At 36.8% G+C, this 19,270-nt stretch overlaps 1 protein-coding gene across 1 annotated transcript in view; it reads right to left on the bottom strand.

Moving 5' to 3' along the window:
• Positions 1 to 19,270, bottom strand: part of CFAP47 (cilia and flagella associated protein 47) — a 259,541-nt gene that overhangs the window by 81,946 nt on the left and 158,325 nt on the right. Inside the window, exon 52 of the mRNA XM_063182155.1 lies at positions 232 to 407. Coding sequence (XP_063038225.1) covers positions 232 to 407 — 176 coding nt within the window. The remainder of the gene's footprint in view (positions 1 to 231; positions 408 to 19,270) is intronic.

Genomic DNA, 19,270 nt, shown 5'->3' with positions numbered 1-19,270 from the left:
TTCTATTGTAGGAGTTATTCCATTGCCTGTCAATAATGCTTTTCCCCCGAGAGGAAAGCTACTATTAGGGACACAATACTTTTAAGGCTGGAAATTTTCTTAGTTCCATTTAATAACTTATGTGGTCATTTTTAGGGCAATATTTTCATCAAGGAACTTAGGTTTCAATGAAAGTAGTCAATTTATTAGTAAAACAGCCACAATTACAAGTACCAAAACTCTACACCATACCTTCCAGCAAAAGCGCCAACAGCAGCTGCAGAGAACTGCAGGTGATATGAAAATGTTTGTTTGGGCTTGAGAATGAAAGAGTTTTCCCCAAATAGGGATGGATGGTCCAGCAGCACATTCATCTTGAGAACTTTATTGGTAGGATTAGTGATGGGAATATTAATTCCAACAGTATCCTAGGAAAAAAAATCCAAAATCACAAAATTAATTATGAGCAATTACACTTAAAAGATACTTCTCAAAAAAGTGCAAGGTACTTACTCATTGTTTACACTTAGGCAAACTCAGGCTGCAGCTTTTTTGACGTGTGAACTACCTCTAAAAAGCCAAGTTGCAGCAGAAAGAAAGAAAAATTTCAGACAACCTTCAAATTGTAAACTCTTTAATTCCATAAATACGGAAAAGTTCAAATCTTCCTGGCTGGTCTGCATTCTAACAGCTCACTGCACCTTCCAAGATATGACCAAGGCTTGCCAAAATACACCTCCTAAGCCCATCTGCTGTAATGCCAAGCAGGTAAAATCTCCAAACTGTCTCCCAACAGCCAAGAAACTGGAAAATTCCACAAATAACTACTTTGCAAACTGGAAAATGATTAGGCTGAATTCTGCTGGATCTGGTCCCTTAATTTATAAGTTACATCATAATGCTTGACATTAAAACAACACCACCACAATAAATGTTCCCTCTCTTATTCCTTTAGGCCATTTCCCTCACTAGTGATCTCTGTATCTTTGTTTAAAGTCCAGGGCAAAGACCATCTTTCCTTGACCACCTGGAAAACATTGATACAGTTAAAAGTGCATAAAAAACTCCAGTTACCGTAATAAAATAGAGCCAAAATATGGTCTCATTAGATAAATCTGCATATTTTACACCTTTAGGATGAGCAGGAATTGGGCAGAGACAGCTCACTCTTCACAGCTGCTACATTTCAGAAGAGTTCCTTTTGCTGTAAATTAGAAATGGTTTAAATCCATCCTGTGTGCCCAGTCTGCATCAATATCAATACAATTCATGAAATAAAGCACTTTGAATAGACCAGAAGGAATTTACTTATGAAGGCAGCACAATGTGATAATCCAGGAGGCACATCTGCAGTTTAAAATATATATGTTCTATTTATACATATTTATCCATACAAAATACACAAAATCCAAAAATAAGAATATGTATTTATTTCTCTGCACCTATATTTGTGTCTACTCTTTTTTGTTCTCTTTTCTTTGCTCTAACCAAGCAGTTTATTTCAAAATCCACGTTAGTTTGGCTTTTTTAAGATATAGTGATTTGCTTCTCACAGCAAAATTATTCCACATAGTTGTTTTTTTTAAAGTAAATAATTCAAGTTGCAATATGAAAGGAGAAAAATATAAAATTATTATTAAAATTAATAACACACTAAAAATGAATATGAAATACTTTTATGACCCCACACAGAGCTGCCTCCCACTGATTTCAGCCTGCCTATGATTTGGTAAATTTCTATACATTTCCATTTATAGACAATGAGTACTGGAATATACATAAAACACATTTAATGTTCTACAGATGGCAAGATTACACCAACAATTTAAATCATTTAAGTGCCTTGCATCAGTAAAATGGGATTTAAATTTGCCATAAAATATTTTAAAGCTCAGATTAATAGTTTTTACTGGTGTAAACAAGTTTCTAAATCTATCTACCATTTTATTGCCAAAGGCTTCATAACAATTTTATTGTAAAGCATCTACATGCTGAGTTAAAAAAATACTTTTACAGTAAAAAGGAAATATGGGACAGCTGATTTGGAAAAAAAAGCAACAACTATGAAAGAAATCTTTTTAATCTTGTACACAAAGGAAATTTTACATTGCCAGTATTATCATAAAACAATTTTCTCTTGCCAGTATAAAACGAATGCTTAGGGTTATGTATTTCCCTGGAATTTCCCAGGAAAATTGCCTGGAATTGCCATACACATTTCAATGATCTGCTAATTCATAGGTGGTAATAAGAGCAGATGTATTAAAAAAAATAAATTTATACACACATATATATATATATAAAAAACTTTTTTATGTTTCCAGGCCTTATTGGATTGTTATGGAGGTATAGAACTAGGATAAATAACAAAATGCCCATGCAATTGCTAAGAGTTCTATTTTTCTTATTTTTCTTGAAAGTGCCATTTTATCTGACCGAATGTAAAAGAAGAACATCACAGGCAATTTCCAAACACATTTATAGTCATTAATTTAGTTCCACATTTCAGTGCTAAGTATTTAATAAACATTTTGATAGAGGAGAAATGTAAAAGTTGAGAAAAGAAGGAAATTAATCTCTTTCCTCAAACATTTCTAATATCAAGGCTGCCAGTCACCAAAATAGAGCCACTTTTGTGCAATATGTCATGCTATTATTCCTTTAGAACTTTCAATTACCCAATTCTTGTACAGTTCAGGTTATTTACAATAATCTCACCAGAGTTAAAATTAAATAAAACAAAATGTAAATATGAGATAACATTTATTCTCTGTGGAAATTGAAAAAACAATGGACTTCCAACACTCAATCCTTCATTAATAGCCTGTCTATGCATAGGTTTGATACTTTGTAAACCAGACTCTTGTTTCAAAAGATGCTCACCATCCTCAATTGATCATTTGTGATATTACACTTGTGTGCTGAAATACTTTCCTGACATATTTTTTCCCAAAGACTTTCTCATCATTCCTTTCTCTATTTCCTTCTTTGAGCAACTGGATCTAATTTATTTAAGTCCATAATATGCAATTTTACTTTTATTAATGTATACACTGCACTGAAATATCAACTAATCCTCTTCTAAGTTCAACAAGGTAATCTGCAGGAAGATGGACACATTCTACAGTTACTGTGCATAACAATTCTCTGTGTTCCATCTTCAATAATAATCCTGTTTCTCACCATCAGCATGTGTCAATAAAAACCCCGCCTGGCCAAAGTGTCTAAAGAGACTCACTAAAGCTGTTATTCTTTAGAAGAATTGTTTTAAATTAAAATCCAATTTCATTATGGAGATGGCATTCATTCCACATTGTTTGAAGCTTTTTCAATCCATAGACCTTGAGGTGAAAGCATTTGGATTTGCTCCCGAGTTTGCCAGGCTGTGGCTACAGAAGCAAATTTTTAATTTGAGTAAGCAGCAGGAAAGTTATTTTGATAGGCCTGGTGAGATAATGCAGCAGAAAATCTTCCCTTTGTGGGTCCTTGTCCAAATGATGGTTCTTCTAGATGGACGAGTAAGAAGTGCCTTCTATCTCTGTGCTGCACCTGACAAGCAGGAATGTTGCTCACACAAGGACTGAGCCTGGAATGGTGGCAATATTGTTGAAAAAACAGATCCTGGCTTCTCTCCTCCATAGGCTCAAAATGACCAAAGCTTTCAGCATCCCCATCAGTGTCTACATGTCAGTAGCAGGAGTTCGAGTCTCCTGCTGTATTCTCATTATTAACTCATTTCTGTTTCTCAGAACAAAAGAGGCTCCATTGAGTTCAGCAGCAGCAATTGAGAACAGTTTGAGAAGAGGGTCACATTCAATAGAGCTCAGCCCAGTTTGGTCAAACTACTTCTAGAAATCAGTTCTGGCTCTTAAAGTGCTTGATGCAAAGTGTCCCAGGTCACACCTCACCATCCTTTTCCCCACACACCCCAACCCAGACACCCATGCCCAGACTCAGCTGGGCTTTTCTGGCACTCATCATTCACACACGGAACTCCTCTGCCCTGAGGCACTGTGTCCTTCAGGCTCCCTGTTCACTCCTAAGGTAATGGAGAAGATCTCTCCATTACTCCCTCACTGTACAAGGTCCTCCTTTTTTTTTTGCCTTTTTTTTTTTCTCTCTGAGATGTAAATGAATTTCCAAGATAATCCTCTCCTTTCCACATAGGGTTATGAGGCTAGAGAACCACAGCATTGCTATTCTCTTGATACTGTTTTTTTTCCCCATTTTACTTGGCATATTTTGCCTTATAAAATACCAGCTCTCAAAAAGGCACCAACTGTTCATCAGCAGTGAAATCTATCAGAACAGCAGATTGAACTGCTTGAAATTTAGGACTAAACACCTTAAGCAAATTATATATTTGTAAAACCTGCTTGGCAAGGAATCCATTCTTATTGCAGTACAGGAAATTAACTAGAAGGGAAAAATTTGCACAGAACATTTAATATCAGAAGCTAAAAGGGCAGTGAGTTTCAGGTTTAAATTTACATATAAATTTACATAGGAAAATCACCCTGAATTGAATTTCTTTTAGCTGAAATATGTATTAGTGTCTAAGTAATAATGCCCTGAAACAGAATACAGCAACAATTAGCTCATAAGTTATTACAATAATTCTAAGTTCCCTGGCTAAAAATTACAACACTGTTAACCTTTTAATGAGGCCTACATATTGTACTAAGCAAACAAACTAGGAAAACAATGTTTTGCAAAAGGTGATTACAAAAATTATTTTTCTGAAATGGAAGGAAAACAATAGACTGAAAAAGTATTACATTTAATGACTGAATCAATCTATGTTATCGTCAGCTCCACCAAAAGATGCCACAACCCATACCAAATTGATATTGCGATAATTTATACATTGCAATAATTTATATATACATAAAGGAAAACTAATGAACTAAATAATATGCACATATTTGGATTTACATGTAAAGATAGGCAGAAAAAGCTGAGTTTTCAAAACTCTTCAAAGATGAGTTGAATGCTAAGCAAAGTGCTATTTTAAGATAATTATAAGAAGTATACCTGACAGGGGGATACAGACTGAGTCAAAGTAAAATTAACATCCCAAATTCCCACAACTGAGAAAGTAATAACTATGCTCACATCTTAATGAATACTTTTTTGAATTTGAAATCAAGGGCACCTCTGCATCCATGGAGACCGAAGCTCAGTAACTCTCCATACTCCTGAGAGCCAAATCCTGAGGAAGATTTCCTTCTCAGCTTCAGCAGTGTTAGAAGAAATTACCAATTACAGATATTTTCTCCCAATGTCTATACTGAAGATTGGCACTTCCAGTGATCAGCTCAGTTGCCCTAATCACCTCATACAGTAAGCTGGCTCATCAAAGCCCTACTAAAAAATGTAGAAGTCAATCTTTTCCATTAGCAGAATCAATGGAGAAAGAGATCACAGAACACAGAATCATAGAACTGTTTGGGTTGGAAGAGACCTTAAAGATCATCTCATTCCATGGGCAGAAACACCTTCCACTGAAGCAGGTTGCTCAGAGCTCCATCCATCCTGGCCTTGAACACTTCCAGGGATGGGGCATCTACAACTTCTCCAGGGAACCTGTACCAGGGCCTCACCACCCCCACAGTAAGAAACTTCCCCTAATATCCAATCTAAATCTACTCCCTGTCAGTTTGAGTCCATTCTCCCTTGTCCTGTCACTGCATGCTCTTGTAGGAAGTTTCTCTCTGTCTTTCCTGGAGGCTCCCTTCAAGAACTGGAAGGCCACATTAGGTCACCCTGCAGCCTTCTCTTCTCCAGGCTGAACAACCCCAATTCTCTCATCCTTTACTCACAGGAGAGATGCTCCCTCTAATCATCCTGGTGACCTCTTTTTCCCAGAGGTCCCTGTCCTTTTCCTGGCTTTTTCCCAGAGGTCCCTGTCCTTCCTGTGCTGGGGACCCCAGAGCTGGACTCAGCTCTGCAGATGGGGTCTCACCAGAGCAGAACAGAGCAGAGGAACAGAATCCTCTCCCTCACCTGCTGCCCACGCTGCTGCTGATGCATCCAACAGCACATTTGGCATTCTGAAATTGACTGAGTTTGACTGCAGAAAGATGGGCTGCTTCTGATACCTGACACTGAATTAATGTAACAAAGCACCAAATTAATCTTCAGAGGATTTTACAGGAAAATCATTTACACCTACTTTGTCATCAACATTTTTGGAAAGCGTGACTCAGCAAGTGACAGATTTCAATACAGCTCCTATTCATCATTTTTATGGGTCACTTTGCTGTGCAGATGCATGCACACAATATATGAGGTGCCAATGATAGAAAACAGTTTGAATCAAATCAATAGATGTATTTACACCCCTTGGGTGATAGAAATATTTTGTGTGATGTAAATCCAGGCTGCATCTCTCAAAAACAGACATTTCTCTTTTTTTCAGATAATTCTTTCTCCTTCAGAGACTGTCATATCCACAACAGCAGAACAAAATAATTAAAGTCAGTATCACTCAATAAAAATCACTGAAAAGTGCAACATTTGCAAGTGAGAAATGTACTGTTCTTAGAGAATGAAGTCAAGAGAGATACGAGTGACTACTGCATTTTCAAAGTCAGGTATGTCAGGAGTTGTTATATGCAAACTCTTTTGCAAGCATGCCATCACACTGAGATAACTGCCCAAAATCAGTCTCAAAATAGTGAAAATCAGCATTTGTGACTCTTTCTTTCAGAGAAGTTAAGGAGATGCAAAATTTAGGATACTTTCAATTTCCAAATAGCTTCTTATATATCAGGTAGATAGTTTGGAAAACCTGTCTTTTTCAATAATTTCTCTCAGATCTAGACTAAATCTTACTCTCAGAGTTCTTTCAATGTAATTCAGGGTAAATGTTGAAGTAAATCTGTGTCCCTTATTTACCACAGAACTGCACTATTATCCCTGGACTCTGCTGTGTACAGCACTTCAAGGTTTAGCTCCTGAACTAATTGTATCTGCCCATATAATGCTACAACACCTAGCTGTAATTATTTTCTACTGGTTTCACTGATTTGTTTTCAAGGGCTACATAAAGTCATAATAATGCCATAAATTCACAAATCCAATAGACTAGAACATACTTTGGAAGGATTGGTGAGTGCTGATGATTTCTACATATTTATAAAGTAACTAAAACCACAGAATTGCTTCTGGGAATTTACTCTAATTTAATTAGTCTATTAGTTTAATACTGGATTAATATTTTGACTCAACTGTCCTGGATTGAAAATTTGATGTGATGAGGTTAGAAATCTCTGACATGCAACTACAAACACAACAAAGTCTGTATCAGTGAAATGAGCTGAATATCAGCTCACTCAGAACTGACCAGGAAAAGGCAATGACCAGCACTGCCCAGGTTCCAGTGCTTCAAAGACTTACAGAAATACTTGGTAAAAATAAACTTAAAACCACCTATCAGAACCCAAAGCTAGAATAGCAGAAGAACTATTACACTATTTCCACCAACTTTAAAGACTCCTGCAAAATGTGGAAGAAAATATTCTACTATGTGCCTCTACTCACAGCTCATGCTGTTATGAGCTAACTAAAAATAATTCTTTACTTTAAAAGCAGTAACTAACTCCAATAATATATAATTTTACTGAATTTTTATCACCATACTAATGAGGTAATTTACATCTCAGCTACACCACCTACCATCAAGTTAATCAATCAGTGGAGGTAAATGCTAATTAATTTGACTGTCTTAGATCTTGCACCTACTGTGACTCTCTCATTCTGTAGGTCTAAAGATAGATTTTTAAGGAAGCATTTCTTCACAATTTAAAAGACTGATACCACAGTTATCACTTGGACAAAACATGTACAGATAATTTTAACAGAAAGCTGAAATTTTCAAGATTTCTGCGGAGAAAAACTTTTTCTCCTGAATTTTCTACAAGTAAAATTGCTCTGATAAAAATCTTTCTCTCCTAGATTCTAGCCACTTGTTTTTTTTAAATCCAACTTTTATTTTTGGCATATCTCTGCAGTCTCAGGAGCCAGAATGTGTTATAATAGGAAGAGAACTTCTTAAATGTTCATAGTTTTTCTGAAAAAAGAATTATATATAAATCAAAGGGAACAATCTCCATAAGAGTTATCTCTTTTTCTGTTCCTTACTATGACTCGTAAGATCAGATAAACTTTGAGAACAGCCTCATTGCTAGTTGTTGCTCCAGGAAAAGTTAACTTTTAAACCCTTGAGATTTGCTCATAGATTACTGTCTCACATGAAACAACAAATGCTGCATATAAATATTTACTTCAATGCTAAAGGTATTTGCAGTCTGTCCCACACATTCCCTTAGCAGTCACTCTACTAAAGTAATGCAAACTCAGTATATCACAAGCAATGCTTATTAATAACAGTAACATCTATATCTATTTTCTTATTGATGGTATCTGTTTGTCGCAGATATCTTTTATGAAAAATCCTTTCCTTAGGATTTTTCCTCCTGAGAAACTGAGAGACCCGAGGAACAAAATGTGAACATTGATTATCTGCTGCTGTGGAATGCAACAGGTGCAGCTGTGATTGGTCTCATGTTGGTTGTTTCTAATTAATGACTAATCACAGCCCAGCTGGCTCAGACAGAGTCCGAGCCACAAACCTTTGTTATCATTCTTTCTTATTCTATTCTTAGCCAGCCTTCTGAGGAAATCCTTTCTTCTATTCTTTTAGTCTAGTTTTAATGTAATATATATGATAAAATAATAAATCAAGCCTTCTGAAACATGGAGTCAGATCCTCGTCTCTTCCCTCAACCTGAGACCCCTGTGAACACCATCACATCTTTTACTAGAACCTCTTAAAAAGCAAAAATTAGAGCAGTCTGAAGCAAGGCCTACACTTGAATTTCCCTGGGTATGTGAAGTTTATTTCTGCTGTCAATCAGAAAAAGCCTCTTCCTCTCTATGGGGAAGATGTTGAAAGTGTTTATTAGATAATTGTGAATCCATGAATCATGGAGTGAGAGTATAAAGGCCTTTAAATAGAGATTTCTCCACATTTCTGTCTGCTCGGTTTTGACCACCTGGCAGATCAGTTTGTGAGGGAAAGAATTGCTACTGCAACCACCTGACATACTTTTTTTTGGCATATCCACATATTTGGACATGAGGCATTATTTCATCCTCTAACTTTTCTACAGTAAAAGCTATCTCCTGAGGTTGCAGCTTCAAAACATGGATAAGTATCAATGAGGTGCTTTTCAATTGTTCTATGCATCCTACAGTCACATTCTGCTGTGGAGGGCTCACACAGAATAGATCTGCTGCATTCATTTTTCTACACTGTCATAACCAAGAAGATTTGAAGGTTGGAACCAGTAATGGGAATACCCTGTCTCTGCTTAGATCTGCATGTAAACAGCAACACTGTGCCAGTGACTTTTAAAGAGCACCACAAAGGGTTCAGAAACAGTGTGTGAGTGGTCTGGGAGCCTTCACAAACAGCAACAGCAGCACAAGTTTCAACTCACAAAAACAAATCTTGTGCAAGTGTGGGTGGGCAACATGTTTCACAGATACATTACCAACTTTGGGGTACTCATGTGGTTCTAAAGAACTTGAGAGAGAAAAAAAACAACTGATTTGGCAAAGACAAAACTATTGTCTCCACACTTATGAGGAAACCAAACTCAATCCTTTGCAGGCTTTGGTTTTATTAAAGCAGAAACTAATAATTGACTGTTCAAAACAGACCTTCCCCTCTGGCTTATCTCCCGCTGTACAGATCCTGCTTGGAGCTCACTTATTAGATATTTCCTCTCCAGACAGAAAATACTACTTTTCAAGTACATCAATGGATTACAAAGTCTCTTGACATAGTGAACCAGAGAGGTACACTTAGAATTTTCTCCATGAAATAGACAACTGCTAATGAGTAAGTGCTTAAAGCAATAACAGCCTTTTAGACTCTTTACATCAAAATTTAAGAATCACCTTCTGTCTTGATCTCTACATTCAAGCTGAATAAATCCATTAGAATATTTGCAAGGCAAAGTAACTATTGCAGTTCATTTTTCTAAACAATTTGAGATAATCGACCTAAATTTATCAACCGAAGTTACTACTCTGTAATACTGTTACAATTTAGGAAATAAAAGTAAACAGCAAAGTAAAATACAGTAAATAAAAGTTTTAATTGAAAATTGTTACAATGTTTAAATGGTTAATGATACTAATAATTATCAATTTATAATATTGATTAAATTAAAATTATAAATAGTGTTGTTTTTTCTGCATTTAGGACTAAAAATATGTGCCAATGTACAAACGAATCATAATAAGTGAAACTGTTATTTAATTAATGAATAATGAACATTAAATAATTTTAATTTGACTCGAAACTTCCTGCTTTCACAGATGGTTTCTCTGAACAGTTAAAATTCTTTATAAATTATCCTTTCTAAATCCCAGAGAAATATCTAAATTATTACTGAGTAAATATTCAGATGTAAATAACCTCCTCCCATGTAAAATGAGTAGTGTTAATTTTTACTCCCCATTTCTCTCAAACAGCTTTAGCTGGAATTTTTTCAGTAGAAATATTTGCTGCAGGGAATCATTGTTATGGCCTTCAGGTTAGTTAATTTTATACAAATAGGTCTTCAGATTCAACTGAGGTAGTCTCTATGATCACTGAGACTTTAGCTTTTCTTGAGTCTTCTAAGATTTCAATTAGAATGATTTTCATCTCCGTTTTCCAGGAATTCAAATCAAGCAGCAAATTCATTTTTACAAGGCTGGAGAAAAGTCTTCAGACAGTAACAGACCCTGGGCCCTCCATCCTACTGAGGATGATGACTTGAGCACGTATCAGATATTGTCACATTTAAACAGTCACTCCTTGTGCTGATTTAAATAGAAGAGGAAAAATCTCAATTACTTTTTCAGTAGGCCAAACCATCTAAAACAGGTAGATCCATAGCCTAAAGTCAAAACATCCAGTAAAACTTCATAACTAAAACCAAGTCATTCCTGAGTTAATGGCATTTTTCAAACTTCAACACAGCACCTGTTTACAAATCAAATCCTTACTCAACTAGCTTTATGTACCTACTTGAAGTTCCTGATTCAGATGTTATGAATATTTGTATGTGTGCATTAACTTGTTGCTCATTGTGATGATCTAATTTAATTATCACTGGCTGTTTCAGAAGCTGTGTACGCTGTCCATAGAAATCCAGCACAAAAGAACAACTAGCTGCTTTACCCATGTTCTAGAAATGCAGAAAAATTTTATTTGAAAAAAATTTATTTGATTTGAATAAAATAAATATTTAACATATTTTCTATTATAAAGTTTTGTTTGACTTTCACTCAAGAATTCGTAAATAGTATTCTGATCATGGGAACACAGCAATGCTATTTTAAAGAAGCAGGGACATTTGTACATTTTTTGGGAGCAGTATTACCCCTGCCAAAACACTCTTAAGCATAGAGATTTCTGTTATACAGATGGACAACCTTCATAGCAATTGAACAAATAATAAAGATTCCTTCCTCCTCTTCCTTCATCTTACACAAGGAAAACAGAGATTTCTCACAAGTCACATTAATCACTGGGGGGGAAACAGTGCAGTAGCACCAGTTTTCTTGGCAGCTCTGAAAAATGGCAGGACAGGTTTAAAGGTCAGACTTCTGCAGAAAAAATCACAGAAGGTCACATTAAAGAGCCTCTGAGCATAGCCGGAAAATTTACACTTAACCACATCTTTTGGACGAATTCTCACTGTTCTCTTTAATGTTCCTCTCACTTCTATTTATTCAAAAAAACAAAACAAACAACAACAAAAAGAAAAAAAAATCAAAAATTTAACCCAAACAAATATAAAAAACCCACACCCATCTCTAAGAGTGTATATACAACCATGTTTTTTCTTGAGCCAAAAACCTATCATAAGTTCTTAGCCTTGACAGAATGACAGGGAACAGAGTTCAAATATTACATTTTCCTTTCAATAATGTTACTTTACTACCTAGTTCAATCTGCACTCCAGGCCATCAGTGAGCAAATTTTTCTTAAAAAGAACTTTTCCATGGACTTGCTGTGTGTAATGGTTGAGAAAAAACCCTCTTGTTTTGATTGCTAAGCCCCAGGGGAGCAGCAGCAGTTGTGGACTAAGGGAATTGGTAGTTTCCTTATTCAGGGCCATTCTCTTCCTTCACATAACAGTTATTTTTCATAGATATGACCACTTGTCCAGATGAAACATCCCCTCTAATTATTTGGTTTAGATCTAACCCCACATTTTTGTTCCATGGCAGTTAGTGACAGCTCAGATGTCATTTTGTGATCTATATTAGCTCCCTGCTCTTATATCAGAGAACTGATTATTCATCTGTAGGGACAAGAGGAGGGGGTTGCCACCTGTTATTTATCAAAAAAATCACTCACATTTTTATACTTCTAATAATTATCCTTTGTTTTTTTTTATTTATTTTTTTAATTAGCTATACAAATATGCTCTGGTCTGAATTATTTGCCTAACTGCTTTTTGTTAGAGTGATTAATAATTACTACCTTCTCAAATTTATTTTCTCTCCCACCAACCATGTTGCCATGGTTCTTTTTATACTACCAACTGCCATGAAAGCATATGATAGAAATTAAAAAATCTTAAGGCATGATTCATATCTTCAGGTTACTCAGTTTCTGAGAATGTGATCCAAGGTTCAGCCTTATATGACAATATCCAGACTACAGTTTTGCTTAACATTGATGAAAAATTAATGTACCACAGCTATGAAAACAGTGTGTTACTGACTTCAACTGCCAAGTTACATAATTAAAAAACAATCTTAATTTTGTGTTTTTTTCTTTTAAATAAATAATGAAAAATTTAACAAGGGAGACACTTACACATAATTTAGATTCTAAGTTGGTTTTGCTCTGACACCAGTGACACTTGTAACATATCTCTGCATTATACCTGTGAATTGACATAATACATTTACCACCAAATACAAACTCCTGCTACAACAACCACACTGTAGTGTTTTTGACAGGATGGGTTTCAAATTTGGATGCTGTGATGTGTCCATATCAGCTGGCAGTGAGACACAGGAGGAGGAGACAGAGCAGAGCAGGGTGGAGACTCAGCCTCCACACTCTGCAATGGCATCAGTGTTTTGGTTATCAGTGGTTGTTGCACTCCCATGAAGTTAAACTTCTGTCAGTGGTTGAAGGACATTAAATGAGCACGTGGAAGATATTCCCCAGTTAAATTACACCCAAAACAGGTGGATTTCATCCACTCGAGGACTGCTGTGTGATACAAATGAAGGAGTGGTAAGTGGGGGCAATCAGGAGAGACAGCCTAAAACCACACTATTTCTGTATAGTGAGAGTTTAACACTAATGCATATTTCTTGTGAGTTTCCTTCAAGTAACTAAACAGAAAAAGAAAAGATGCTGGAAAGAGGCACAGGCTGGGGAAAATTAACATATATTTTCTGAGATTTCTTACTGTTGTGCCTCTCTCTAAATCAACTACAGGTTTAAAACAGAATGCCATCTCCTACTGATGGGTTTTACTTCTGCAGTCCCCAAAGCATGACTCCCAGGCTCTAAAGATCTGCCAAGGCTTTTTGTGGGGAACTATTCCTTGAGCCAATCAATCCTGTGAGAAGAAACACGCCACAGAATTGGCAAGGGTGATGCTTCTGATCTACAATTTACAAATCCATTAGAAGGCAAAATTATTTCTGCATGAGAAGAGTTTGAGGAGTATCACAGAATTGTTTGGATTGGACAAAGCATTAAAGAACACCTCATTCCAACCTCCCTGCCATGGGCAAGGACACCTTCCACCAGACCAGGTTGCTCAAAATCCCATCCAGCCTGGCCTTGGACAATTCCTGGGATGGGGCAGCCACAGCTTCTCTGGGCAACCTGTGCCAGGGCCTCACCACCCTCATAGGAATGAATTTTCTCCTTACATTTGATCTAAACCTACTCCCTCTCAGTCTGCAGTCATTAACCCTTGACTAACCACTACATGCTCTTGTCACAAGTCCCTCTCCAGCTCTCTTGTATCTCCTTTAGGTACTGAAAAGCTGCTCCATGTCCAGCTCTCTCTGTCCTCACAGGGGAGGTGCTCCAGTCTTGGATGACCTTCACGGCCTTCTGTGGCCTCTTTCCAACAGGCTCATATCCTTCCTATTTTGGGACCCCAGAGTTGGACTCAGCACTGCAGGTGGGGCCTCCCCAGATCAGAGGGGCTGAATCCCCTCCCTCACCTGCTGCCCACGCTGCTCTTGATGCAGCCCAGGACAGGTTTGGCTTTGTGGGCCGCAAATGCTCAGCTGCTCACAGCTGATTCTGATGCATCAACACCCCTGAGTCTCCTCCTCAGAGCTGCTCTCAATCCATGATCTGCCCAACCTGTATTTGTGCTTGGCAGTGCCCTGAATGCAGGACCTTGTTCTTGGCCTTTTGAACTTGATGAGGTCTGTGCAGGCAATTCTTAGAATTCATCATGAATTTGAAAAGCTGTCAGCTACTAATGAACAACAGTCTGATCTAGCTTGTGCTATCTAGATTTTTACTAACAGAGTAAAACCCCGAGAACAACTCAAATATACTTCAAAAAGTTTTAAAAGTAAAATATACATTTGAAAATACACTTCTGCATCCTATACCATCCGCACTCTTACAAGTTTCTTCCTTTGCTTTTGTGATTTATTAAACTGCCACAGGCTGGTCTAGACAAGACAAAATTAAATAAAAATATGTTAATACTTTCATAAGAGAAAAATGAATAAATTCCTGAGCAGACTGTGATCACAGAGCATACTTTCTCCCTTTTTCCCTGAACTACTTTTCAGCTGATCTCTTTTAATAGAGTTGATGATCTTTGTCGGGGTGAAATGAAACCTGAAATTTGCATTGGTGGAAAGAAAGCCAAAGCTGAGAAGTCTCCAACATCACTCTCCCTTACATCATGCAGTACAAAACAGAATGATTTTCTAAGATGATAGAACAGAAATGACATCTCACAAATCTGAAATTTCTTTACTGGAATTAATTCCAGGACAGTGCTATGGAAATGTTTCTACTTGTAGCAAAACTAATGGAGTCTTTAATGACTGTGGGGAAATGTTCTCTACAGGCCAGCAGTTCCAATTGCCCAAACTGGTTATCCAGGTGGACTGAAAGACAGAGGACACCAAAAAAAGACAAAAATTCTTAGAATTTGGATTGGTTTCTTTCATTATGACAGCTGGCAAAAAAAGGAGGTTGAATCTGGGCAGTGACTGATGAATTTGTAAGGTAAAGTTGGAGGTGTTCGTTATGAGCAGCACTAGGACTGACTGGGTTATTTCAGTATTATCAACACTTGATTATATCCCTCCTCTGAAACACAGGTTTATCCTTGTCACACTTGTAAGGGTGCTCCTGTTTACTAAGCTTTAGCAATCCTTCACAGATGGAATGCATCCTTACAACCTTTCCAGGCTTCACTAATTATCTATTTTCTCTTAATATGCACAGAACCTGCAGCTGGATACTCCCCCTCAATTTCAGTAGGGTTATTCTTATTTCTGCAATGGTTGAGCACTGGAATTCAAAGCATTCAGGGCTTGGATTAGGAAAAAATATCCAAGTCAGCAGGCTGTAGGCTTTAAAAAATCAAAAACAAAAAAAACAAAAAAAAAAAACAAAAACAAAAACAAAAACAAAAAAACAAAAACAAAAACAAAAAAAAAAACACAAAAAAAAAAAAAAAAAAAAAAAAAACACACAAAAAACCACAAACCCCAAAACCTGGGGAAGAAAATGAGAAATAAATCTATCTTTAAGAAGTTTAACTGAACACTGAAAAAACAGACTGTCATCCATTCCTTACTTGGAAATAGAAGCAGGTGGAATTATCACAAAGAGAGTTAAATTCAATATTTTATTCTTCTATTTGCAAATTAATGGCACAAAGCATTCATCCAGCAAAGGAGACACCATGAGTACTAATGATCAGGAAGAAAAAGTGAGAAGTGGAACGGCTTCTCTATCCCAAAACTTGTAAACATAAAAATATTAAACAGTACTAGCACTATTAAAAGCCAAGTTTGTGGCATTTTTTTCCTTTTTTACTGTACACCGTGTATGTGTAATCTCTTCTCTACACACAGAAAATTAGATTACAATATTTTTCTTATTCAAACACTGTATTGACCTGTAAAGCATTGTATTATACTAAACAACTTTTGGTGGGCATTCTATTGACCACATGGACCAAAACAATTAAATCTTATTCAATTCAAAGGCAGATGTCCCTCAAACTGGGGGAACTACTGTGCTTCTATGTAAAAATTAGGAAAAAGCTATTAAATTTTAATTTAAATCATTAATTCCTTTAATTTATGGTTCTGTCCTTAGGAGGTATTAATTGAAATCCATTTCATTGGATCACAGGATATGCTGAGTTGGAAGGGAACATAGAGTTTAACTCCTGGCCCTGCACAGGACACCCCAGGAGTCACCCCGTGTTCCTGAGAGCATTGTCCCAACACTTCCAGAGCTCTGCCAGGCTGGTGCTGTGAGCACTGCCCTGGGGAGCTGTTCCAGTGCCCAACCAGAAACCCACACTGACTACTCAGGAGTAAGGACTACAATAGGATTTTACTCCAAATCTCCAGTTAGATAACTTCTTCTACTAAAACAAGGGTATTTCTTTTACTGATATACAGTGATTAAAATAATTGAAATTGGTCTAGAGCTTAAAATGAATGATTTTTTCAATATGGCTTATGGCTTTAAATATTGACTAATTCAATATTTTTATTTCCATGAACACCTTAATCATAATCTGGTTAATAGCAAAGTACAAGCTTAAATTATTTCAGCTATAACAGGTCAAAAGAATTTTAAGAAAACTTGGGCAGCATAAAACTGGGCTTGATTCATTTAACTAATTCATTTCCACTTTGAATTTTAGGTTGAGAGAAAAAACACATCCAGAAACAATATGTAGTGAGATGGGTCTCAACAATGTAGAAATGCAAACCTAAAATATTTTATTAAAAACTTGAGTTAAACCAAATTAAGTCTTTCAGATACATATCTGCAGGTAGGCTTTGATATTGAAATTTTTCACCTTAAGGATGTCAAGACATGGAAATAACAAAGCAAACTAAAGGTAAATGTAACTGGAAAATCCTGTGTTGTTCCAATTCAAGATCATTGATCTAATCAGAATTAAGCATTATGCAAAAGATAGATGAAAGCACATGCAGTAATTTACCACAGAAAATTAGAAAATTGTGAGCGAATTAAATGAGGATGGGGACACAATGCATGAGTTTGGGGTGGAGGCAGTACAGACCTAACATTTAGGTAGGTATTTCTTTTTAGCTCATTTTATGCACTGAAATCAGAAGAGAACAACTCTATGCTGACACCAAGATGTGAGCTACAGACAACTGCAGGGTGCTGCCATAGAACTTCTTGTTTCTTCAGAGTTCTCTGCACTCTTCAGAGGAGCAGCATCAGGTGATGGCCAGTGCCTCAGGGCATCCATCAGGGTCAGAGCTTGCACAGAATCAGAAACTTGGCCTCAATCCTGACACCTCTCACCTCCCCTTTCACATGGTGGGAGCTGTCACCCTGCTACAGGCACTGCACTTCAGAGAGAGGCCCACATATGAAGTGCAAAAGGCGAGCCAACCTAAAGCATTTTCAAACCTCAGACACAGAACTGGAATCTGCAAGAAAATGTATTCATCAACTGTAACAGGATATGTGCCAAGATGACCTGACACTGTCCACTGTTCCTGGGTTACCCCCAGCCCTCCGCTCCCTGGGCCCTCCCTCACTGCAGGCCCGTGTCACTGTTGTCACCATCAAGAAGAGCAGGATGCCACACCTGACTCATTTAACCCCTCCATCCTGCCAGCTTTACCTCTGCTGTAGCCAATTAAGGATGTTTCAGAATTCTGAACACTTGTGTAAGACAGAACAGGACTTTTGACGTGCTGAGGATAAATTTGTATTGCATTTGATGATGAGATTCAGCTATAGCTACCATACAAAAGCAGCGTTATTAGTATTTCACATTAAATGTTGCTAATCCTCTTCATTCCAAGGAAGGATGAAGACTCTGAGGTCAAAAAGAGATCAATGTATTCATTAAATCTGACTCACTGATGTAGCAGATGTACCAGGTGTGTACGCTTTTTAAATATTTATCAGATTTTGAAGCCATTTCAAGTTCTCACCTTCACAAGACTCTGTCTATGCTTTTCACTATAAGATCTTCCAATGTTTTATTGTTTTCATTACTGGGACAGTCCATGCAAGATTAAATAAATCTCAGATGTAAATTTTTGGCCATTAGCTCTTGATGCAAGTTGGTCAGCAAAAATGAGACATCACCACTAAATATTCTTTAGCAAATGATCACATTTCTTCTCCATTTTTTCTTTGGCAAACTAAGTTGATAGAGCTATTTAACATTCATATGACAAGGCTTGCTGTTCCAGTCCCCCATGCTTCTAGAAGATTTCTTTGATTTTCTTCCAGTATTTCAAAATCATTTTTAACCTTCAAGAACCAGACATGTGCACATTCTAATAGCAGTACCAGCAGCATGATTTGCTTTCTGTTCATGTCTGACCATTCTTCAGCAGTCAAGGACTGCACTGGTTCTCTTTCCTGGTGTCACACTGACAGTTCTACTAAGAAATTAATAGGATAATCCTATTCCCTTACATAAGAGACAGAAAGCTCCCACACTCCAAAATTGAGTGCCTGGCATGTAACCAGTAAATTCAGCAATCATAATGTCATAGCAGTAACCACATGTTTTTATTTGCTAGTCAGAAATATTCATGTCATCTTCCAAACTCATCAATAAGAAAAAATTTATTACATTTTCCATAGAGATCTGAAGAAGAGACATAGCTATTTCTTTCCCTCCTTCATCTCCCTTTAAAGGAATTATCCAAATTTTAAGGCCAGTCATTTCAGTGCCCTGAACACTGCAGAAGTATTTTGTACTTTAATGTGGTTTTTTCAAGCTTTCACATTGAATTTGATTAAAATTTATAGGAACAGTTCAAATGCACCTTGAGAATTTCTCATACAATAGAAGTCAACAGTGTACTTCAAATTTAGCTTTCCCTTTTACCACTTCAGAGAATTTTCAGATCAGAAAATGATACAAGGCAATGCATGATCCTGTGGGACAAAAACCGACACTGCTCTTTTCAAGGTCTCAAATCACAAACTCTTTTAGTTCAGCTTTAATGCTCCTCACTAGCA

This window comes from Melospiza melodia, chromosome 2, assembly GCF_035770615.1.
Source record: "Melospiza melodia melodia isolate bMelMel2 chromosome 2, bMelMel2.pri, whole genome shotgun sequence".
In the NCBI taxonomy this organism is placed as follows: domain Eukaryota; kingdom Metazoa; phylum Chordata; class Aves; order Passeriformes; family Passerellidae; genus Melospiza; species Melospiza melodia.
The sequence above is the reverse complement of the archived record's forward strand: the minus strand, read 5'-3'. Positions and strand labels throughout refer to the sequence as shown.